The sequence below is a fragment of the Bufo gargarizans genome, chromosome 3, assembly GCF_014858855.1.
Source record: "Bufo gargarizans isolate SCDJY-AF-19 chromosome 3, ASM1485885v1, whole genome shotgun sequence".
NCBI lineage: Eukaryota > Metazoa > Chordata > Amphibia > Anura > Bufonidae > Bufo > Bufo gargarizans.
In genome coordinates this window covers 472,041,040-472,066,464 of record NC_058082.1, presented here as the reverse complement: position 1 = coordinate 472,066,464, position 25,425 = coordinate 472,041,040, and the positions used below count along the sequence as shown (strand labels likewise).

The window sequence follows — 25,425 nt, the reverse complement described above, 5'->3', positions numbered from 1 at the left end:
GACTGGTATCCCAAGTAATTGTATAGTCCCTGCTTTTAATAAAATACCTATATCTCCCAACAATTTTATCAATATTCTTATTATGTATTTTTTTTTTTAGGTCCATTTGTGATGAATACAAGAGAAGAAATTTCCAAGACCATTGAGGATTACCACCTCTGCAAAAATGGATTTGAAAGAGCTAGTACATGGAAATCTAAGATTGGGAACAAATAAACTGGAAAGATTATGCAAATTTTTCGAAGAATTTATGTACTGACAGTCGATATAAATAGAGCTATACTCTTATAATGGATGCTTAGGAATTTGGGCTTTTGTTACAATATCTATAATAGCATATTCTGTATTTTTATATCTGACTCTAGTATATCTTGTAAATGTTGGTGAAGATACCAGGGAGGAACATATGATGCTCTGTTTGCACTATATGAAATTGATGTTATAAATTTCTAGTAATAAAACTATTATCCCTTAAGCTAAAAAAAAATCATATATGTTACTGTGTAAGGGAAGCTTACAAAATCACTGGCTCAGGGGTTAGCACTGTTGCCTTGAAGCACTGGTGCCTCCTGGCTTGAATCCAACCACGGCAAAATCTGCATGGAGTTTGTATGTTCTGAACATGCATATGTGAGTATTGGTTCTACTTACTGGAATAGCTATAGGGCAGTGTTGCAATGTACAATGTGCAGATTGAGCCATGGGTGGAATATCTTCCTCTAAAATAATCCCTTGCTAGATTGTCTGCCAGGGGTGGACTGGCAACTTAAAGTGGCCCTGGAAAAAAAACTAAAAGTGGCTCAACCAAATTGACAGAAGTTGGGGAACACAAGTAAGCAGGGCAAACACAAGAAGGCAGGGTGAACCATACTATCTGCAATGCAGGCCACAGGACTCATCCAGCCTGAGGCCTTAGATGCTCTCCTGGAAGCCTAGTACGTATTTCCTATAAGAGTGAATGGCTCAGCAGGAATCCCTAGGCTCCTGTGCCCTCAACAGTATAAGGCTGTATCACGGTTCTGATAATGGTGATACAGTTAACATGAGGAGGGCACCTGTGGTACCCAGACAGATACATAAGCATGAGGCGGTCTCAGGTGGCCCCCCTGGGCATTAGACCACCGGGAAATTTCCCTGAAGGGTCTATGGCCAGTCCACCCCTGTTGTCTCTACATTACATGGACTGTTACTTTTGGAGGTGTCACCATATAATGCTTTCAGTTAGAATCAACTTCCCTTAGTAATAAGAGAAGATTGCAGGAGAACCTGGAGACAACCCTTTGTGTTCAGCCCCATTGTGGGCAAATCAAGGGCTTGACGTTAATGCAGAAAGGAGCTGGGCACATAATTTTCCTCTTGTCTCCAAGCCTTGAGGTCAATTTATCTGCAGTGGATGTGCTGCCAACCAGCAAGCATTTTCAAGCCTACATAAACGCTTCAATCAGCAGACAAAGTTTTCACCTGCACATTTACTTGGGTCAAGTATTGGAAACGAGTGTTTGTATGAACGTTCATTCCCAATAACTGGCCCAATCAGCTGCCCATGTATCTAAACACCCTGGCTAAGAAAGGGTGGCTTATTGGTGCCCCCCTTTTACACCTCACATTTGAAGAGATGCCTCAACTTCCCACATGAACTTATTGGCCTAAAATTCTTGTATTGTCAGAAGTCTACTGTATATATTTTGTATTTCACGTGTGAGAGTATACTTATAATGCCATTGTTTGTGTCCTCATTATAAAAATAAAAAGTAAGGATAATTGAAAGCAGTCCATCCGTGTCCTTGTGTGTTGTGCATCTAGGGCTCTCTACTTCAGGTATTTTGGTTTGATATAATAGAAATCAGCAGTATGTAATTTAGAGGAATACTAAGAGGCTATTGGCTATTGTCATCTGCTAAGCCTCAGAATGGGAGAGGTGCCAAAGTTTGTCTGCCTTTACTGCCAAGCTCTGTATCCAATTTAACACACATGCTTCCTTGGACGCTGTGAAGAAACTTTCAATACAGAGCTTGGATTACTGCTGTGCTCCTTCTTTCTGTCCTGAATTACCAAGACCATGATGAAGCCTCAATGCCTACAGTAATTCAAGAACTAATTTCTAAGTAGAAAACTCTGAAAACGTACTTGTCTAATCTCGGTTCATTATGTTTCAAAAGAAAGGAAATCGCACAAATCTACGAAGGTCGTCCAGCAGCTGCTCCATTACTGGCCACTAATTACCATTTCTTAAATTACTGGTAGCTTCTTAGTGGCTTTCAGAGTGCTGTTTTTATGGGACTTTTTAACACCATGTACTATAAAATAGACTCCTGCAGCTGCACCTTGTTCAGGGCTTAAAGTGCTCACCAATATGACCTGTGTTTGGGGCATTGCAAGCTTTCTTGTGGGATTTTTGCACCTCCTTCAAGCATTTGCCTACGATGGTGGGAGTGTTAAGGTAAGGGCACTTATTTCTATGGATTGTGTGTACTTTAAAATAGGATGTATTGTACTGAGAATTAAATTTCTAACCGTTTTGATATGTACAGGTGTAGCAGTTCTAAACTTGAGTGTGATATTATGTCACAGAGCATTATCACGTCACAAAAGTAATTTAAAGCCAGTAAAAAAATCTGAAAGTCTCTTAACTCATTAAGAATCAAGATGAAGTTGAGGACCTTGAGAGATGATATAGTAGTGGGCTGTAGCTTTAGACTAAGGCTCAGTTTCTTTGCAAATGCTGATTGCATCGCATTAGTGTGTATGCACTTAGTTCAATTTAAGAATCCTCTTCATATACATTGCTATGTACATGTGGTTAAAGAAAACCTCATGAATCTGCAACCTTAGGTCAACTGCCCTGGTCTGAAGTATTATAGATACGGTGTAAGCTTGCAGTCCGCTTAATGGCTGAATCTGATTTGGTAGACAGCTGACAACTTCTGACTGTCTAGAGCGTTGCCTTTGATGCTCTGCTCGCAAGGCAAACTTGAAGTTCCACAACTGACTATGTACAAGTTGAATATCTGGAATACAGGCACCCAGGTTTCCATCTTCTATACTTCAAGTTTGGTAGGTGATCTTACTACATCAATAGTGCTTTATATCAAGGAGGTGAGCAGATCAGTCAATGTTTGCCGCATTTCAATTAATGTAGTAACATCATCTACCAAACTTGGCAATAAGAGACATCTGTATAGACTGTAAACGTAACAAGACCCAATTTTTTCTTTTCTTAAGTTGTTTTTGGAATAGCATTTCTATCCAACTAATTTTTACTTTACTGCATATCTGTTGCAATGTGGGGGAAAAAGGGATTGCATCAGTAAACTAGTAAAGCTGGCCATAGGTGTCTGAAGATCCAAATGATTTCACCATCATGCACAGTAATCACTATTTTCATGGTACTGAATAAGATGAGTTGGAACAGTTATCATTACTCCTTTTGTGGTCATAGATGATGACGACTATAATCAGAGCAGTCATGTCTGACAACAGTAGATAAGGATGCAAATGAAACACACTGACGCCTATCTGTGTATCCCTTTTATGATGACTCTATCAAGTGCAAAAAAAAAAAGAGAACACGCTTCAGATCTTTCATGTCTTTGACTAGCTGAAACATTACTATGTACAAAGACCTTAGGGCATTGGGTATCAGCTTTAGAAACTGCCTTGTACTAGATTTCTTGGTGGATCTATGATACCATACCTAGGTGTTATTGAGATTCTTTGTCTTAACAGGTCGATAAAAATAAATTCTTCTTATTTTAAAAGTATTTTAGACGGATCTTGTAATTTTCATTCCTATCTTGACTAATTTTTAGTCATAATACACACCCATGTAAAGTATGGACATGATAACATATTAGGAAAGTCATCACAAACTTGAACTGTGTTTTTCCCTTCATTGTACTTTCACTGTATGTATGATCCAAAGGAATGATTTGGTCATCTCCAGAGATACCAAAACACATGTTCTGTAGTTCTTTTAACGTCTCATAGGCATTAGCCTCTTGTCTCAATAACTGAAGAAGCTTCAGTTGTTCACATTAGAATATTACACTATGACAAGCAAGACTTCCAGAACAGTAGGTTACCCTTATTTCATCTGTTGTCATTGGGTAGGTAATAACTTTTATAGTATGTTTAGATTAACCCGAAAATGTAAAGTTGACTGTAATAATAAACCAACAATATATTTTGAACTAGGAGTAACACAGATTTTACTTGAGCAAGTAGGTTTCATCTACATTGGAAGTCCCCATTCATATTGCACAGACATGCACATGGAGCCTGTATGGCAGCACACCATCCAAAGAGGTCTGTACTACAGAGCTGCCACCAGATGGTGCTTCTGTATAGCAATAAATCTTAGGAGAACATCTCCATAACATGGCATCTGATAGAACATGGCATGATTTGTTTTCTTGGATTTCATATGAATTTCCTTTGAGAGAAGAATACCTCTGTATGAAATGTAATGCATACGGTGGTACAGTGTGGACACATACTCTTCAGTGAGTGCCGTATTATGACTACTTGCAGGCTCGGACTAGCCCACAGGGATACAGGTGAATCCCCCGATGGGTTCCTGAGCAAGATGTGCCCCTGAACAAGTGGCACATAACACAGTAGACTTACTGCACTACATACATATATTCAATGTACAGCACCTCAACCAGCCTATATTCATATAAAACACTTGACAGATTATTAAAGAAACTCTCTAGTTTATTATTTATAGACACAATCAGAGCTGAGATGACTTCTAGGTATAGAGGTAAGCTGCCAGTGTCCTCTTCTCCCCAGGACCCTGCAGGGACCCCCATATTCAATCATCTGGTAGCATCCTCCTGCTGTGTGAGCAGGTAATTTTTGAATATATCCGTACAGTGGGCCCCAAAATACATTTTACTGGTGGGCCCTAGGCACCCCAGTCCGACATTAACTACTAGTGTTGAGCAAATCAAAGCATCTGAGGCGGAGTTCAGTCTGAAGTTTAGGAAAAATTTGATTCAACATGAATATGAATTTCCTTGCGCTTTGTGGTGACAAATCAGTTTTTTTCTAAAACATAGGTTGCATGTGTTACACAGTGAAAGTAAGAAGCCCGGGAATGCGATTTGATCCATAATGCCATGCAGCCAGCCAATTTGTCGGTAGACATGTCCTGTGATGTCCTAAGCCCTATATTACCCAGATACCGTGTGGTCTCCATCATTGTTCTGTGACCTGAGCATAGGGAGAGATGTGACAAGCACTCATGCGCTAGGGACTGTGTTGCTGCAATAATCCAGTGGCCAAGTTTGATCCATCCACCACGTTCGGCCATCTGGTCTTAACCCTAATCATTTTAAATGCAAAATACCACTAGGTTCATAGAAGGAAGGAATCCCGGACCTTATGGTGGGATTATGGTCATCCCTGTTGTGCATCCCTCAATTTTATTGCATTGAGGAAGGTTTTCCCACTTCAACGCTGTGTATTATCTCTGGTACCATCTCACATGAGGACAGGGACTGCTGCATACAAGCGCCAGCTCTCCCGCCCCCTGCCGGGGGAACTGGACCAGGGTTAAAAGTCTGCAATAGGCATTACCGCCAGTCGCGGACATTAGTACCGGGTGTCTGCTCTTTAAAACTGCAGATGCCGGGCGGCCATGGCATCTGCTGCACATGCCAGCGATTAGAATTAATTGAATTGAGGAACTTCTGCTAATTGAATTTTTCAAAATTTCGCTTATCTCTAATGACTATTACATGGAACTTGTATGGAGCTCTTATATGGCTATGTGCATTGTACCCACGTTTTAAACTAGATCTGCTGCAAAAATCACCCCCAGGAGAAGTCCAGGTTTGTCTCTTAAGACAACTTTTTAAAATACAACTTCATTACATACAGCATTTTATTTGTGTCTGTTACCATTAGTCTTCTGATTAAAGGGGTTATCCAAGACTTAACAGCCCTCCCCATAATGCCTGGACCTGCAGTCCTGACCATACTTACCTGGTCCCCGCCACATGTTTCCTTCCTGATCACTCTATTGCTGTCTCTGCATCTCACTTGTGCAAGGGCAGCAGGTCACTACAATGGCAGCTATCGGATGCAGCTGTCAGGTGACTCCCATCAATGGATATTATCTGCATGCAGGGTAGATGCAGAAACAGCCGTGGAGTGATTGGGAAGAAAACAGGAAATAGAGACAGGTAAGTATGGTCAAAATCACGGGTCCAGGCATTGTGAAAGTGGGGTGGTTACATCAAGGATATCCCCTTTAGCTATTAACTGAAGGCACTTGTCCTGCTGAAAGATTTATACTTGCCTGTTCTCTGCCACTCCGATCCTGCACTCTGGCTCCCATTTCTTCAGCTTCCAGTCCTCATCTTGTTTTCTTCTGAGCGGGTATGGACATGATCTTGTGTGCTGCTGCAGCCAGTGACTGGCTGCAGCAGTGACTTGTGGTTTGGAGATATATAGGCAATGCAGGCTAGGGGCCTTCAGTTAATTAATTCTTGTAATACACTTTCAAGGCAGGAGGAACAGATCCAATTCCAGAGTCCATATTCTGCATGTGGTCCAACTGTGGATTTACTGAACCATAAGGATCTATAATGCTGCAAGTTTGGATCATTAAAACTGCAGTCGGGCCAGAATAAAACGTCCAGAAAACAGAAGTGTGAATCTGGCCTAAGTTTTACTTTCGACTTCCCAAGTGTCCGTTTTTTGGAGGGACAGTCCCTATGTTTAGGTGCCTAGGGCCCACCATACGGATACATTCAAATATTACCTGCTCACACAGCAGCAAGATGCTAGCAGATGATTGAATATGGGGGTCCCTGCAGCAACTTTGAGAAGGTAGGTCCTGGGGAGAAGAGGACACTGGCACCTTTTCTCTATACATAAAAGTCATCTCAGCTCTGATCCTGTCTATAATAATAAACTGGGGAGTTTCTTTAATAATCTATCAAGTTTTTTATATGAACATAGGCTGGTTGAGGTGCTGTACATTGAATATATGTATGTAGTGCAGTGAGTCTACTGTGTTATGTGCCACTTGTGCAGGAAGTGGGAGACTAGGGGCCGGGGTCCACCTTGCTCAGGGACCCACCGGGGGATTCACCTGTTGTAGCTGGCCAGCTAGAACCTGTCCTAGGTTGCTAGTATAGCTTATATGTGTATACAGCTAGACCTGCCAATAGCCTTAATACAGTTCCTATGTTTATGTGTTAAAGACAAAAGCAGAGTTATTTACTGTGACATCATGTTTTGGATGTCATATAACTGTTATATTTTGTGTTCACAGAAGCAGAAAAAGATAATATGCCTTTTAAGAGTCATTTTGTAATGTAAGGAAAGCTGAGTGACACAGCAGAAACAGAAAGCATAGTGTTAATCTGTTGTTGCTGGGCCTAAGTCTAGACCAATCAAAGCCGGCTTCTCACACAGCAAGAGTTTTCACCAATCACAGCTAGCCTCACACACAGCCTGTCTGAGAATTCCCCTAGCAGGAGCTGCTAGAATCATTATTCACCAGAGACAGGAGCTGAAGAGACATTCACTCCACTGAGAGCTGTGTGTTTATGGAAGCAGAGAGGCCAAAATAAATAAATCAGTTATATAATGTTCCTACTGTTAGTATAGTGTTTAGAACTGTATACTGAACCAGTTATATGTGTGTTTACTTACAGTTCCACCAAATACAAATTGCAAGCATACAAATTCAATTGCAAACTACAAAGTTCAGAATCCAAATTTAAATTTCATATTGCAATCCAAATTGCATACAACCATACCAGATCATACTTAACCAATCTGAAAATAGTTACTGCTAACTGCATACTGCAAGTAGAACTATTAGTTAGACCTCAGATATACCTCTCAGAGAGATCATAAAATGCTTAAATAACTTAAAGTGAGAGTACAGATACTCATGAGAGAAATATATCCACCATTTTATGTTGAATGACAAGATTGAACAGTTGAACCACCATCTTATGCATACCGCCATTTTGTGATATCTTTTTAACACGTGTTATGTACATGGATTATCTGCTGCGGAGGCGGCAGTGTTATATGAAGAAAATTAAAGTTAATAAAGAAGTTATTTCAAGCATTTGGTGTGCTCTTTAAACCTACTGTTTCCATAAAACGGCGCTAGAGGAATTACAGAGTAATAGACAGTCTGGTTAGACTAAAATGTCAGAGATACCAAAATTCTTCTAATGCCACAGCGCAAAAGGCACTTCATAGTGCTGCGCCTGCCACAGTGGAACTATTGCCCTCAGAGGGCGAAGTGATAGCGCTCCTCAACTTGCACAGTAAAGAGTGCATTATAGGCAAAATAATCAGAGAAAGAGTGCCAACCCTCCTGCGATCCCTAGAGAGAAAGACGCCTGTGGGAGGCCAAAGTCCAGAGCTAGAGTGCCCATACCGCTATCCAGGGAGAGACCACGTACTGCAGTCAGCTAGTTTCCCGCCACTAGGCACAAAAGCCTGCAGCAGCATATCCAAGCCAGCTCATCACAAGTCCTCACAAAGCATCGCAAGTCTGCACAGAGTATCACAACTCAGTGCAGTGCATCGCAAATCTGCACAGAGCATCGCAAGTCAGCGCAGAGAATCGCATCGCAACACATCAACAAAAGACAAGTCTCCTTTAAGACTGACATTTGTTCCAGCAACCTTCAGATCGCAGTATCCTGTTCTTCGGAATAAGGTCAGAGCTTTCCTTTTATTACTTATTATTGCATATAGGGTTTGGCATAAAGAGACATTTTTGTGTTCAGATAAAGACTTTAAAGTAAAACAGAGGACAGTTTGTATTACACGGACTCTATTGCATTTAAAGTAAAAGTCATTTATTTCTGCATTTGTCAATATTGCATTTAAAGTGAAAGGACTCTTGATATTTGTATTGATTGTTATAGCATTTAAAGTAAAATGTCTGAGCTTAGTATTACCATGCCACTGTTAGAGAATACAAAGATAGATAGAGTAGAGGGGGAAGAGCAAGGGAACCTGTCTGAGGTAAAAGAGTCTGATGCAGCATTAGTCTTGCCTCAAACAAATATAGCCCAAACAGATGAACTAAGACGTTTATCACGTGCCAGAAAACCAAACCCAAAGATACTGGAAAATTTGGAGCAAGAAGCAGCATTAAAAGGAAAAAGGTTCACCAGAATGTATGAGAAGTGGAAATTATACATTAAAGGCATTCGTGGAAAGTTAAAACAAAAAGTATAAAAGGAAACTTGAGTGATATGGTAGAGACGGTAGAAAAATCTGAATCAGAGCTTATGGCAGCAAATGTCAACCTGTGGACGCTTACGACACCTTCCCAGGACATTGTAAGGAACATGGACACATGTACTGCAGTCGCTAAAGATTTAGTAAAGCTCATGAGAGAACTTTCATCTGCAGCTAATTATGATGAAGTTAAAGCAAGAAGTAGAATAAACAAGCTTTTATGAGAGACTATGCTAGGTCCTTAGGGGGAACCATAATCTCAAGTGTGAGTTTCTTCGCTAGCAGAAGTGCCACCCATATATCAGAGTTCTCAAATACTTCAGCCAAAAGAAAGGAATTAGCTGAACAACTTGCTGTCAAGAGAGCAGAAATTGAAATGGAAGCTGATCGAGGGGCAGCGCCAACTGATCACTGAAAAGGAAGCTGAAAAGGATGCACAACACCATCAGATGGAAGCTGAAATAGATGCACAGCGCCAACAGATGAAAAGTCTGGAAAGGCAAAAAGAAATTAAGATCATAGAAGCCAGACTCAGAGTACACGAAGAGGATATGAATCAGAGTAGTCATAGGTTCAAATCTGTTCTAAGTGAAGAAGCAGACTCCTACTTTCCTACTTACGCCCATGAGAATGGAAGGGAATCTCCAGCATTTAGTGAGGGAATCAGTTATTATCCTTCCATCCCTGTTCAGAAAAACAAGGAGAGGCCTAGTCCAGTGTTAGGAAAAAGGTGTATGAATTTACCCTCTATCTTTACCAGAAAAGATAAAGAAAAGGATTCGCCTAATTCAGAACTAAGTGAGAAAATAGAACCGGATGATTCTATTGCTAGATGTCATGGCAATGCTCAGGAGAGTGTTACAACTATTGTCCCAACAGGACCACAGAGAACAGTCCTCACTAGACTTTCTGTGCTGGAACCCACTGTATTTTCAGGAGACGTACTGAAGTTCATAGAGTGGAAGGTAAGTTTTGAAATGATCATCGAGCATCATTGCTTCAGTCCAATCGACAAGTTATTCTACCTTCAGAGATATGTTGGTGGGGAAGCAAAGAAAGTTCTTGAAGGTAACTTTTATAGAAAAGACAAAGAGAAATTGAATAACTGGCCTAAAATAGATCCTAAAGAACACTTCAGACTCCAAGAGTACAGTGACTTCCTGCAAGCATGCACAATGCCATCCCACACGATCAAGGACTGGAAGTACTGAATGACTATCTAGAAAACCACAGGATGCTAACTAAGCTACCTGAAGAAGTGGCTTCTAGATGGAATTGCTATTTGACTGACCAGTTAGATCTAGGCAAAAACTTCCCAAGTTTTAAAGAGTTCTCTGAGTTCGTCAATAAGGAAGCACGGATAGCATGTAATCCAGTAACATCATCTTACGTATTAAAATCCTTAGAAGAAAGGCCTGTGAGAGATATAAGATGTGCAAGAGCAACTAGCTTTGAAACCAACACAGCAGCTAAATGTGGAATTGCTTAGTGGAATTTTATAACCGCTGAAATAAAGAAGCCACGTATTCACACCTGACCTGAGCTGGACTTCTCCTTTTCTTTGAATTGCTTGCATATTCCCGCATCCAGGTGCGTTGTCCGTGCCCAGAGGGTGTCGTGGAGCAGGTCAGAGCTGCCTTACATCTAATTAACCCAGCAGCTAACGGTCCAGATACCTATGAAAGCAAGTTCAAAGTCACTACTGGGATCAGTAGAGAGACAGAACTGACAAATCTTCAGACTACCTTCAAGTGTATGTTCTGTGGAGAAAACCACTCCATACATAAGTGCCAACAATTGAAAGCAAAGTCCCCAGAAGAAAAGAAAATGTTTGTACTGGATAACCAACTGTGTTTTGGATGTCTATGAAAAGGTCATGTTACTAAGGAGTGTAAGAAAAAAGCCACATGCAGCGTTTGTAAAGGACACCATCCTACACCACTACATAAAGAACGTCCAAAGAAGGATAAATCCTCAATAACTAAAGATACTGAGGAAGGAAAGAAAGTATCGGTATTCTCTTGCAGAGTGAGGGAAGGAAAAAGCAATGGCACATCAATGGTTGTACCAGTGTGCAATTCAAATCCTAAAAGGAGGAACAAGAAGGTATACGCCTATGCGCTACTGGATACCCAGAGTGACGTCACCATTATTGATCAAGAAATCTGCAAGAAATTACAAGCGGTTACAGAACCAGTGAAGCTTAAACTCACCACAATGACGGGGAGAGACACATTAGTGAACAGTTAAAGGGTCAAAGGACTGATAGTTAGAGGACTTCGATCAAACTGCACATTAGATCTGCCTCCAGCTTATGCAAAAGACGATTTACCTCTAGATCGAGATCGCATACCTACCTGTGAAACAGCCAATGAATGGAAGCACCTATCTGTCATATCTCATGAAATGTCCCCGCTGAAGGAGTTTGGTGTTGGACTGTTGATAGGCTACAATTGTCTCGAAGCCTTGGTACCACAAAAGGTAATCGCAGGAGGAAAGGGTGAACCCTACGCTGTTCAAACTGATCTAGGATAGGGTGTTGTTGGAGGAAAACAGCAGATCGCAAACTCAAGACAGGTGACAGGATTGTGTCATCGAACATCTGTCCAAGAGTTACCAACTGTAAGTCCAGCAAAAGTATACATGATCCTTGAATCCGATTTTGCAGACAAATTCTAAAGAAAAGAGTGAATCTCAAGAAGACATAAAGGTCGTACACACTCTAGAAGAAAGTATTCAGCAGAATCAACAAGGTCATCTTGAAAAGACCTTACCTTTTAGAGAATGACCTCGTTTGCCAAATAACAGAAATCTTGCCCTAGCAAGATTAAAATGTTTGAAGAAAAAGATGGTAAGAGATCCCAAATTCAAGCAGGATAATTTGAAATTCATGGAAGGCATCCTCGAAGAAGGAAATGCAGAAAAAGGTAATAACCAACCTAAAGAAAGAGAAGTATGGTACATCCCACATCAAGGTGTTTACCATTAGGGATGGCCTTGCGGTTTGCCCGGCGGTCGTTTCACAGCGAACTTTGCGTGTTCGCGATCCGCCAAACATGCGAACATATGGAGATATTCGCGCCTGCCATATTCTTTTACATTGTGAAGAACTTTGACCCATGACACATCCATTAGGTGGTACAGGACAGGCAATTGAGACGTTTCAGCACATGGACATACCCCCTACCTTATAAATAAACCTGATCTGGCCGCCATTTTACATTCAGTGTTTTGCCAGTGTAGGGAGAGGTTGCTGTGTGGAGCAGGGACAGGCTGTTAGGAACACCAAACACTAGCTAATAGGGCCGCAAAAGTCTTTTTAAAGGACCGGTATAGGTGTGCTATCGATAGATGTGATACACAGAGGGGTGCAATATACTTATAATATACTTTTATAATGCGTCAAAAACACATAGATCTATATAGTGATCACCTGGTCAGGGGTCTAGGGGCTTACTAGGGCCATTTTTATATAGGGTAAGGTTCCAGGCGGGGTCGCTCTCATCAGGGCGGGTGGTCTGTGGTTAGGCTATCAGGGCCAGAATAGCACCCCCCCCGTAGGGCAATATTAGGGACAGTTTTTTGCCCACCCTGTCCTTCAATACCACATCATCATCTAGCCCAGGGATAGATGTTTTTTGCTTTCCCTCCAAGATTCATGGTTGTGCACTGGAACCCGCCAGATTGTGGTAGGAAATATGGTTTCTGATTTGGTGCCGCCGAGCACTTGTTATTGCGTACCACATCTATGCTTTTTGCTTAACTTTAATAATTAAATTTATTTTCATTTTGAGGGATATCTTTTCCATTCACACGTCCGCAAAATGGGTCCGCATCCGTTCCACAATTTAGCTTGGTGACGCCGGAATGCGCTGTCCGCATTGTGCGGATTCACATCGCATTTGCGGATCCGAACTTCCACATCCGTGCTTCCGTTTCCGCAAAAAAATAGAAAATGTCCCATTCTTGTCCGCAAATGCAGACAAGATTAGGCATTTTCTATTATAGTGCCAGCGATGTGCGGTCTGCAAATTGCGGAATGCACATTGCCGGTGTCCGTGTTTTGCGGATCCGCAAAACACATACGGACATGTGAATGGACCCTCATAGTAACATTATTAAAGGTTACGTTTTACTTTATGTATATTCTAATGGATTGCCTTCCTTGTACAATGTTATAATATACTTTCTATGTTAGCGTATGCAAAAATTATATTGCTGATATTTCGCATTGAAAAAACTAATGAATGGAATGGAATGAATGGAGATCGCAAATTCGAATAATACATCTGGTATGTCACTGTTTATGTTGTGGGACTATTTGTGCACTTCTAGTATTTATTTCTTGGCTGCAAATATGAGCTGAAGGTTTTTCAGGTTCGCCTGCTATTAAAATGAATGGGACCCGCTGCGAACTTTCATCGTTCTGGCAGATGTTTGTCCATCACTATTTACCACTCAAAGAAACCAGATAAGATTAGAGTAGTATTTCATTGCTCAGCAAAGTACAATGGTGTTGCATTGAATAATCATCTGCTAAAAGGACCAGATCTTACAAACACTCTGCCTGGAGTACTCTGTAGATTCAGAATTATCCCGTAGCGGTCATGTGTGACGTTAAAAAGATGTTCCACCAATTTCATGTGAAGAAGGAAGATAGAGATTTCCAGAGGTTTCTATGGTGGGAGGACAGAGCTACAGATGCAGAGCCAGCAGAATACAGAATGAAAGTACACTTGTTTGGAGCAGCATCATCTCCAGATTGCGCCAATTATGGTATGAAGTACCTAGCTAATCAGAATGAAAAGGATTGCCCATCAGCAGCAAATTTTCTGAAGAAAAACTTTTATGTAGATGATGGTCTTATAAGTCTAGTAAAAGAAAGCCAAGAGTTAAGCGCAAGAGGAAGCCTGCGCCTTCATAAATTTATCTCAAACAACAGAGAGGTACTGGAATTAGAGTTGAGCGAACACCTGGATGTTCGGGTTCGAGAAGTTCGGCCGAACATCCCGGAAATGTTCGGGTTCGGGATCCGAACCCGATCCGAACTTCGTCCCGAACCCGAACCCCATTGAAGTCAATGGGGACCCGAACTTTTCGGCACTAAAACGGCTGTAAAACAGCCCAGGAAAGGGCTAGAGGGCTGCAAAAGGCAGCAACATGTAGGTAAATCCCCTGCAAACAAATGTGGATAGGGAAATTAATTAAAATAAAAATTAAATAAATAAAAATTAACCAAAATCAATTGGAGAGAGGTTCCATAGCAGAGAATCTGGCTTCCCGTCACCCACCACTGGAACAGTCCATTCTCAGATATTTAGGCCCCGGCACCCAGGCAGAGGAGAGAGGTCCCGTAACAGACAATCTGGCTTCATGTCAGCAGAGAATCAGTCTTCATGTCATAGCAGAGAATCAGGCTTCACGTCACCCACCACTGTAAGAGTCCATTTTCATAAATTTAGGCCCAGCACCCAGGCAGAGGAGAGAGGTCCCGTAACAGACAATCTGGCTTCATGTCAGCAGAGAATCAGTCTTCATATCATAGCAGAGAATCAGGCTTCACGTCACCCACCACTGCAACAGTCCATTTTCATAAATTTAGGCCCAGCACCCAGGCAGAGGAGAGAGGTCCCGTAACAGAGGATCTGGCTTCATGTCACCAGAGAATCAGTCTGCATGTCATAGCAGAGAATCAGGCTTCACGTCAGCCACCACTGCAACAATCCATTGGCATATATTTAGGCCTAGCACACAGGCAGAGGAGAGAGGTCCCGTAACAGACAATCTGGCTTCATGTCAGCAGAGAATCAGTCTTCATATCATAGCAGAGAATCAGGCTTCACGTCAGCCACCAATGCAACAGTCCATTGTCAGATATTTAGGCCCAGCACCCAGGCAGAGGAGAGAGGTCCCGTAACAGAGGATCTGGCTTCATGTCAGCAGAGAATCAGTCTTCATGTCATAGCAGAGAATCAGGCTTCACGTCACCCACCACTGTAAGAGTCCATTTTCATAAATTTAGGCCCAGCACCCAGGCAGAGGAGAGAGGTCCCGTAACAGACGATCTGGCTTCATGTCAGCAGAGAATCAGTCTGCATGTCATAGCAGAGAATGAGGCTTCACGTCACCCACCACTGCAACAGTCCATTTTCATAAATTTAGGCCCAGCACCCAGGCAGAGGAGAGAGGTCCCGTAACAGAGGATCTGGCTTCATGTCACCAGAGAATCAGTCTGCATGTCATAGCAGAGAATCAGGCTTCACGTCACCCACCACTGCAACAGTCCATTTTCATAAATTTAGGCCCAGCACCCAGGCAGAGGAGAGAGGTCCCGTAACAGAGGATCTGGCTTCATGTCACCAGAGAATCAGTCTGCATGTCATAGCAGAGAATCAGGCTTCACGTCAGCCACCACTGCAACAATCCATTGGCATATATTTAGGCCTAGCACACAGGCAGAGGAGAGAGGTCCCGTAACAGACAATCTGGCTTCATGTCAGCAGAGAATCAGTCTTCATATCATAGCAGAGAATCAGGCTTCACGTCAGCCACCAATGCAACAGTCCATTGTCAGATATTTAGGCCCAGCACCCAGGCAGAGGAGAGAGGTCCCGTAACAGAGGATCTGGCTTCATGTCAGCAGAGAATCAGTCTTCATGTCATAGCAGAGAATCAGGCTTCACGTCACCCACCACTGTAAGAGTCCATTTTCATAAATTTAGGCCCAGCACCCAGGCAGAGGAGAGAGGTCCCGTAACAGACAATCTGGCTTCATGTCACCAGAGAATCAGTCTGCATGTCATAGCAGAGAATGAGGCTTCACGTCACCCACCACTGCAACAGTCCATTTTCATAAATTTAGGCCCAGCACCCAGGCAGAGGAGAGAGGTCCCGCAACAGAGGATCTGGCTTCATGTCAGCAGAGAATCAGTCTGCATGTCATAGCAGAGAATCAGGCTTCACGTCAGCCACCACTGCAACAGTCCATTGTCATAAATTCAGGCCCAGCACCCAGGCAGAGGAGAGAGGTCCCGTAACAGACAATCTGGCTTCATGTCACCAGAGAATCAGTCTGCATGTCATAGCAGAGAATGAGGCTTCACGTCAGCCACCACTGCAACAATCCATTGGCATATATTTAGGCCTAGCACACAGGCAGAGGAGAGGTTCATTCAACTTTGGGTAGCCTTGCAATATAATGGTAAAATGAAAATAAAAATAGGATTGAATGAGGAAGTGCCCTGGAGTCCAATAATATATGGTTATGGGGAGGTAGTTAATGTCTAATCTGGACAAGGGACGGACAGGTCCTGTGGGATCCATGCCTGGTTCATTTTTATGAACGTCAGCTTGTCCACATTGGCTGTAGACAGGCGGCTGCGTTTGTCTGTAATGACGCCCCCTGCCGTGCTGAATACACGTTCAGACAAAACGCTGGCTGCCGGGCAGGCCAGCACCTCCAAGGCATAAAAGGCTAGCTCTGGCCACGTGGACAATTTAGAGACCCAGAAGTTGAATGGGGCCGAACCATCAGTCAGTACGTGGAGGGGTGTGCACACGTACTGTTCCACCATGTTAGTGAAATGTTGCCTCCTGCTAACACGTTGCGTATCAGGTGGTGGTGCAGTTAGCTGTGGCGTGTTGACAAAAGTTTTCCACATCTCTGCCATGCTAACCCTGCCCTCAGAGGAGCTGGCCGTGACACAGCTGCCTTGGCGACCTCTTGCTCCTCCTCTGCCTTGGCCTTGGGCTTCCACTTGTTCCCCTGTGACATTTGGGAATGCTCTCAGTAGCGCGTCTACCAACGTGCGCTTGTACTCGCGCATCTTCCTATCACGCTCCAGTGCAGGAAGTAAGGTGGGCACATTGTCTTTGTAGCGTGGATCCAGCAGGGTGGCAACCCAGTAGTCCGCACAGGTTAAAATGTGGGCAACTCTGCTGTCGTTGCGCAGGCACTGCAGCATGTAGTCGCTCATGTGTGCCAGGCTGCCCAGGGGTAAGGACAAGCTGTCCTCTGTGGGAGGCGTATCGTCATCGTCCTGCCTTTCCCCCCAGCCACGCACCAGTGATGGACCCGAGCTGCGTTGGGTGCCACCCCGCTGTGACCATGCTTCATCCTCATCCTCCTCCACCTCCTCCTCATCCTCGTCCTCCTCGTCCTCCAGTAGTGGGCCCTGGCTGGCCACATTTGTACCTGGCCTCTGCTGTTGCCAAAAACCTCCCTCTGAGTCACTTCGAAGAGACTGGCCTGAAAGTGCTAAAAATGACCCCTCTTCCTCCTCCTCCTCCTCCTCCTCCTGGGCCACCTCCTCTTCCATCATCGCCCTAAGTGTTTTCTCAAGGAGACATAGAAGTGGTATTGTAACGCTGATAACGGTGTCATCGCCACTGGCCATGTTGGTGGAGTACTCGAAACAGCGCAACAGGGCACACAGGTCTCGCATGGAGGCCCAGTCATTGGTGGTGAAGTGGTGCTGTTCTGTAGTGCGACTGACCCGTGCGTGCTGCAGCTGAAACTCCACTATGGCCTGCTGCTGCTCGCACAGTCTGTCCAGCATGTGCAAGGTGGAGTTCCACCTGGTGGGCACGTCGCATATGAGGCGGTGAGCGGGAAGGCCGAAGTTACGCTGTAGCGCAGACAGGCGAGCAGCGGCAGGATGTGAACGCCGGAAGCGCGAACAGACGGCCCGCACTTTATGCAGCAGCTCTGACATGTCGGGGTAGTTGTGAATGAACTTCTGCACCACCAAATTCAGCACATGCGCCAAGCAAGGGATGTGCGTCAAATTGGCTAGTCCCAGAGCTGCAACGAGATTTCGCCCATTATCACACACCACCAGGCCGGGCTTGAGGCTCAGCGGCAGCAACCACTCGTCGGTCTGTTGTTCAATACCCCGCCACAACTCCTGTGCGGTGTGGGGCCTGTCCCCCAAACATATGAGTTTCAGAATGGCCTGCTGACGTTTACCCCGGGCTGTGCTGAAGTTGGTGGTGAAGGTGTGTGGCTGACTGGATGAGCAGGTGGAAGAAGAGGAGGAGGAAGCCGAGAAGGAGGAGGTGGCAACAGGAGGCAAAGAATGTTGCCCTGCGATCCTTGGCGGCGGAAGGACGTGCGCCAAACAGCTCTCCGCCTGGGGCCCAGCTGCCACTACATTTACCCAGTGTGCAGTTAGGGAGATATAGCGTCCCTGGCCGTGCTTACTGGTCCACGTATCTGTGGTTAGGTGGACCTTGCTACAGATGGCGTTGCGCAGTGCACACTTGATTTTATCGGATACTTGGTTGTGCAGGGAAGGCACGGCTCTCTTGGAGAAGTAGTGCCGGCTGGGAACAACATACTGTGGGACAGCAAGCGACATGAGCTGTTTGAAGCTGTCTGTGTCCACCAGCCTAAATGACAGCATTTCATAGGCCAGTAGTTTAGAAATGCTGGCATTCAGGGCCAGGGATCGAGGGTGGCTAGGTGGGAATTTACGCTTTCTATCAAATGTTTGTGAGATGGAGAGCTGAACGCTGGCGTGTGACATGGTTGAGACGCTTGGTGACGGAGGTGGTGGTGGTGGTGTTGGTGGTACATCCCCTGTTTGCTGGGCGGCAGGTGCCAACGTTCCTCCAGAGGCGGAGGAAGAGGCCGAGGCGGCAGCAGCAGAATAGGCCGAGGCGGCAGCAGCAGAAGAGGTAGCAGGGGGAGCCTGAGTGACTTCCTTGGTTTTAAGGTGTTTACTCCACTGCAGTTCATGCTTTGCATGCAGGTGCCTGGTCATGCAGGTTGTGCTCAGGTTCAGAACGTTAATGCCTCGCTTCAGGCTCTGATGGCACAGCGTGCAAACCACTCGGGTCTTGTCGTCAGCACATTGTTTGAAGAAGTGCCATGCCAGGGAACTCCTTGAAGCTGCCTTTGGGGTGCTCGGTCCCAGATGGCGGCGGTCAGTAGCAGGCGGAGTCTCTTGGCGGCGGGTGTTCTGCTTTTGCCCACTGCTCCCTCTTTTGCTACGCTGTTGGCTCGGTCTAACCACTGCCTCTTCCTCCGAACTGTGAAAGTCAGTGGCACGACCTTCATTCCATGTGGGGTCTAGGACCTCATCGTCCCCTGCATCGTCTTCCACCCAGTCTTGATCCCTGACCTCCTGTTCAGTCTGCACACTGCAGAAAGACGCAGCAGTTGGCACCTGTGTTTCGTCATCATCAGAGACATGCTGAGGTGGTATTCCCATGTCCTCATCATCAGGAAACATAAGTGGTTGTGCGTCAGTGCATTCTATGTCTTTCACCGCTGGGGAAGGGCTAGGTGGATGCCCTTGGGAAACCCTGCCAGCGGAGTCTTCAAACAGCATAAGAGACTGCTGCATAACTTGAGGCTGAGACAGTTTCCCTGGTATGCATGGGGGTGATGTGACAGACTGATGGGGTTGGTTTTCAGGCGCCATCTGTGCGCTTTCTGCAGAAGACTGGGTGGGAGATAATGTGAACGTGCTGGATCCACTGTCGGCCACCCAATTGACTAATGCCTGTACCTGCTCAGGCCTTACCATCCTTAGAACGGCATTGGGCCCCACCATATATCGCTGTAAATTCTGGCGGCTACTGGGACCTGAGGTAGTTGGTACACTAGGACGTGTGGATGTGGCAGAACGGCCACGTCCTCTCCCAGCACCAGAGGGTCCACTAACACCACCACGACCATGTCCACGTCCGCGTCCCTTACTAGATGTTTTTCTCATTGTTATGGTTCACCACAACAACAAATATATTATTTGGCCCAATGTATTGTATTCAAATTCAGCGGGATATAAATTTGAGGCCTAGTATTTAGGCGCTGGGTGACCGGTATGGATTTAGTGACAGAATTAGACTTGGAAATGCACAGAAGCGTGTGTGTGAAGTTATTCTGAATGACCCTATGTGCACCTTGAATATTATATACCCTTTTTGGGATAGATTTCAAATAGCTCTGATATAGCAGGAACCACTAAATTATGAAATTGCTAAATTGGGAATTGTATTTCAACCCAGAACAAAAAATGTGCTTTGACGGACACTAAATATCTTGCCCAGCAACAACAGTACAGCGGTAACGAGAGATTTAGCAGGATATAAATTTGAGGCCTAGTATTTAGGCGCTGGGTGACAGGTATGGGTTTAGTGACAGAATTAGACTTGGAAATACACAGTAGCGGGTGTGTGTGAAGTTATTCTGAATGACCCAATGTGCACCTTGAATATTATATACCCTTTTAGGGATAGATTTCAAATAGCTCTGATATAGCAGAAACCACTAAATTATGAAATTGCTAAATTGGGAATTGTATTTCAACCCAGAACAAAAAATGTGCTTTGACGGACACTAAATATCTTGCCCAGCAACAACAGTACAGCGGTAACGAGAGATTTAGCAGGATATAAATTTGAGGCCTAGTATTTAGGCGCTGGGTGACAGGTATGGGTTTAGTGACAGAATTAGACTTGAAAATACACAGTAGCGGGTGTGTGTGAAGTTATTCTGAATGACCCAATGTGCACCTTGAATATTATATACCCTTTTAGGGATAGATTTCAAATAGCTCTGATATAGCAGAAACCACTAAATTATGAAATTGCTAAATTGGGAATTGTACTTCAACCCAGAACAAAAAATGTGCTTTGACGGACACTAAATATCTTTCCAAGCAACAACAGTACAGCGGTAACGAGAGATTTAGCAGGATATAAATTTGAGGCCTAGTATTTAGGCGCTGGGTGACAGGTATGGGTTTAGTGACAGAATTAGACTTGGAAATACACAGTAGCGGGTGTGTGTGAAGTTATTCTGAATGACCCAATGTGCACCTTGAATATTATATACCCTTTTAGGGATAGATTTCAAATAGCTCTGATATAGCAGAAACCACTAAATTATGAAATTGCTAAATTGGGAATTGTACTTCAACCCAGAACAAAAAATGTGCTTTGACGGACACTAAATAACTTTCCCAGCTACAACAGGACAGCGGTAACGAGAGATTTAGCGGGATATAAATTTGAGGCCTAGTATTTAGGCGCTGGGTGACAGGTATGGGTTTAGTGACAGAATTAGACTTGGAAATACACAGTAGCGAGTGTGTGTGAAGTTATTCTGAATGACCCTATGTGCACCTTCAATATGATCTACCCTTTTAGGGATAGATTTCAAATAGCTCTGATATAGCAGAAACCACTAAATTATGAAATTGCTAAATTGGGAATTGTATTTCAACCCAGAAGAAAAAATGTGCTTTGACGGACACTAAATAACTTTCCCAGCTACAACAGGACAGCGGTAACGAGAGATTTAGCAGGATATAAATTTGAGGCCTAGTATTTAGGCGCTGGGTGACAGGTATGGGTTTAGTGACAGAATTAGACTTGAAAATACACAGTAGCGGGTGTGTGTGAAGTTATTCTGAATGACCCAATGTGCACCTTGAATATTATATACCCTTTTAGGGATAGATTTCAAATAGCTCTGATATAGCAGAAACCACTAAATTATGAAATTGCTAAATTGGGAATTGTACTTCAACCCAGAACAAAAAATGTGCTTTGACGGACACTAAATATCTTTCCAAGCAACAACAGTACAGCGGTAACGAGAGATTTAGCAGGATATAAATTTGAGGCCTAGTATTTAGGCGCTGGGTGACAGGTATGGGTTTAGTGACAGAATTAGACTTGGAAATACACAGTAGCGGGTGTGTGTGAAGTTATTCTGAATGACCCAATGTGCACCTTGAATATTATATACCCTTTTAGGGATAGATTTCAAATAGCTCTGATATAGCAGAAACCACTAAATTATGAAATTGCTAAATTGGGAATTGTACTTCAACCCAGAACAAAAAATGTGCTTTGACGGACACTAAATAACTTTCCCAGCTACAACAGGACAGCGGTAACGAGAGATTTAGCGGGATATAAATTTGAGGCCTAGTATTTAGGCGCTGGGTGACAGGTATGGGTTTAGTGACAGAATTAGACTTGGAAATACACAGTAGCGGGTGTGTGTGAAGTTATTCTGAATGACCCTATGTGCACCTTCAATATGATCTACCCTTTTAGGGATAGATTTCAAATAGCTCTGATATAGCAGAAACCACTAAATTATGAAATTGCTAAATTGGGAATTGTATTTCAACCCAGAACAAAAAATGTGCTTTGACGGACACTAAATAACTTTCCCAGCTACAACAGGACAGCGGTAACGAGAGATTTAGCAGGATATAAATTTGAGGCCTAGTATTTAGGCGCTGGGTGACAGGTATGGGTTTAGTGACAGAATTAGACTTGAAAATACACAGTAGCGGGTGTGTGTGAAGTTATTCTGAATGACCCAATGTGCACCTTGAATATTATATACCCTTTTAGGGATAGATTTCAAATAGCTCTGATATAGCAGAAACCACTAAATTATGAAATTGCTAAATTGGGAATTGTACTTCAACCCAGAACAAAAAATGTGCTTTGACGGACACTAAATAACTTTCCCAGCTACAACAGGACAGCGGTAACGAGAGATTTAGCAGGATATAAATTTGAGGCCTAGTATTTAGGCGCTGGGTGACAGGTATGGGTTTAGTGACAGAATTAGACTTGAAAATACACAGTAGCGGGTGTGTGTGAAGTTATTCTGAATGACCCAATGTGCACCTTGAATATTATATACCCTTTTAGGGATAGATTTCAAATAGCTCTGATATAGCAGAAACCACTAAATTATGAAATTGCTAAATTGGGAATTGTACTTCAACCCAGAACAAAAAATGTGCTTTGACGGACACTAAATAACTTTCCCAGCTACAACAGGACAGCGGTAACGAGAGATTTAGCGGGATATAAATTTGAGGCCTAGTATTTAGGCGCTGGGTGACCGGTATGGATTTAGTGACAGAATTAGACTGGGATATGGCCAAAAAATAACCACACTATTGCTGGTTAAATGCACTTGGTGACGGGCGCAGCTTGCCCCTGATGTAGTATATGGCCAAAAAATGAACAGACTATTGCTGGTTAAATGCACTTGGTGTCACAGCTTGACCAACCACACTACTGAGGGTTAAATGCACTTGGTGACGGGCGCAGCTTGCCCCTGATGTAGTATATGGCCAAAAAATAAACAGACTATTGCTGGTTAAATGCACTTGGTGTGACAGCTTCACCCTGATGTAGGCTTTAGCCAGAAAACAACCACACCATTGAGGGTTAAATGCACTTGGTGACAGGCGCAGCTTGCCCCTGATTTTGTATATGGCCAAAAAATGAACAGACTATTGCTGGTTAAATGCACTTGGTGTGACAGCTTCACCCTGATGTAGGCTTTAGCCAAAAAACAACCACACCATTGAGGGTTAAATGCACTTGGTGACAGGCGCAGCTTGCCCCTGATTTTGTATATGGCCAAAAAATGAACAGACTATTGCTGGTTAAATGCACTTGGTGTGACAGCTTCACCCTGATGTAGGCTTTAGCCAAAAAACAACCACACCATTGAGGGTTAAATGCACTTGGTGACAGGCGCAGCTTGCCCCTGATTTTGTATATGGCCAAAAAATGAACAGACTATTGCTGGTTAAATGCACTTGGTGTGACAGCTTCACCCTGATGTAGGCTTTAGCCAAAAAACAACCATACCATTGAGGGTTAAATGCACTTGGTGACAGGCGCAGCTTGCCCCTGATTTTGTATATGGCCAAAAAATGAACAGACTATTGCTGGTTAAATGCACTTGGTGTGACAGCTTCACCCTGATGTAGGCTTTAGCCAAAAAACAACCACACCATTGAGGGTTAAATGCACTTGGTCGCAGCTTGTGCTGGCGCACCACAAGACACAAAATGGCCGCCGATCACCCCAGAAAAATGTGACTGACAAACGGTCTGGGCAGCCTAAAAACAGTGAGCAATTGAGGATCAGCAGCTCAATGATCCACAGCTGCAGATCGATCAGTTAATCAAGTCCTTTGGAGGAGTTAATCTGCCTAATCTCGCCCTACTGTCGCAGCCGCAACCTCTCCCTACGCTAATCAGAGCAGAGTGACGGGCGGCGCTATGTGACTCCAGCTTAAATAGAGGCTGGGTCACATGGTGCTCTGGCCAATCACAGCCATGCCAATAGTAGGCATGGCTGTGATGGCCTCTTGGGGCAAGTAGTATGACGCTTGTTGATTGGCTGCTTTGCAGCCTTTCAAAAAGCGCCAAGAAAGCGTCACAAAAGCGCCAAGAAAGCGACGAACACCGAACCCGAACCCGGACTTTTACGAAAATGTCCGGGTTCGGGTCCGTGTCACGGACACCCCAAAATTCGGTACGAACCCGAACTATACAGTTCGAGTTCGCTCATCCCTAACTGGAATCCATCAATGACTCTGAACGTGCAGCAACAATGAAGAATGTAGATCTCAATTATGATCATCTTCCAGTTCAGAACGTACTTGGATTGGAAAGTGGCTTCTATATTTGATCCATTGGGATTCTTGGCCCCAGTAATCCTCAGAGCAAAATAAATACTGCAAGAATTATGCAGACAGAAGTTGGGATGGGATGAGCCCATACCTGAAAATTTGAGGCCAAGGTGGGAGTTGGATAAGAGACTTGCAAAACTTGAGAGAAGTTCGGATACCCAGATGTTCTGTACCTCATGATTTCGGAAAGTACAAGAAAATAGAACTTCATCATTTTTCAGATGCCAGTAGTTATGGTTATGGTCAGTGCTCCTACATCAGAGTAATAGGAGAAGAAAAGATACACTGTGCCCTGGTTATGGGAAAGGCCAGAGTTGCACCTACCAGTATTCAGACAATACTAAGACTTGAACTGACAGCAGCCGTAGTTTCAGCATCAGTAAGCAAGTTTCTGAGAGAAGAATTGGAATTGAAAATAGATGAAGAATATTTTTGGACAGACTCACAAGTTGTCCTAGGATACATAGACAACGAAGCACGAAGATTCCATATCTTTGTCGCCAACAGAGTTGAGAAAATTCAGGAAATAACAAATCTGGAACATTGGCATCACATTGACACAAAGCATAACCCAGCAGATCATGCTTCAAGTGGCCTGTATGTAACAGAACAGTAACAGAATTGAAAAATTCTAACTGGTTCACCGGTCCAGAGTTCTTTTGGGAAAAGGAAATCACGCCCAGTAAAGGTTACACAGAATTGTCTATGGGTGATCCAGAAGT

The 25,425-nt window shown here is 43.8% G+C and overlaps 2 protein-coding genes across 4 annotated transcripts in view; both read left to right on the top strand.

The window, feature by feature from the left end:
• PIR (pirin) overlaps positions 1-1,773 on the top strand; it is a 146,090-nt gene extending 144,317 nt beyond the window's left edge. For all 3 annotated transcript variants that reach the window (XM_044283719.1, XM_044283720.1, XM_044283718.1), the window contains exon 10: positions 101-1,773. In XM_044283719.1, coding sequence (XP_044139654.1) covers positions 101-216 — 116 coding nt within the window. In that variant the 3' untranslated portion in view covers positions 217-1,773. The remainder of the gene's footprint in view (positions 1-100) is intronic.
• A 214-nt stretch (positions 1,774-1,987) lies between these two features.
• Positions 1,988-25,425, top strand: part of VEGFD (vascular endothelial growth factor D) — a 102,958-nt gene continuing 79,520 nt past the window's right edge. The window contains exon 1 of the mRNA XM_044286755.1: positions 1,988-2,440. Coding sequence (XP_044142690.1) covers positions 2,354-2,440 — 87 coding nt within the window. The 5' untranslated portion in view covers positions 1,988-2,353. The remainder of the gene's footprint in view (positions 2,441-25,425) is intronic.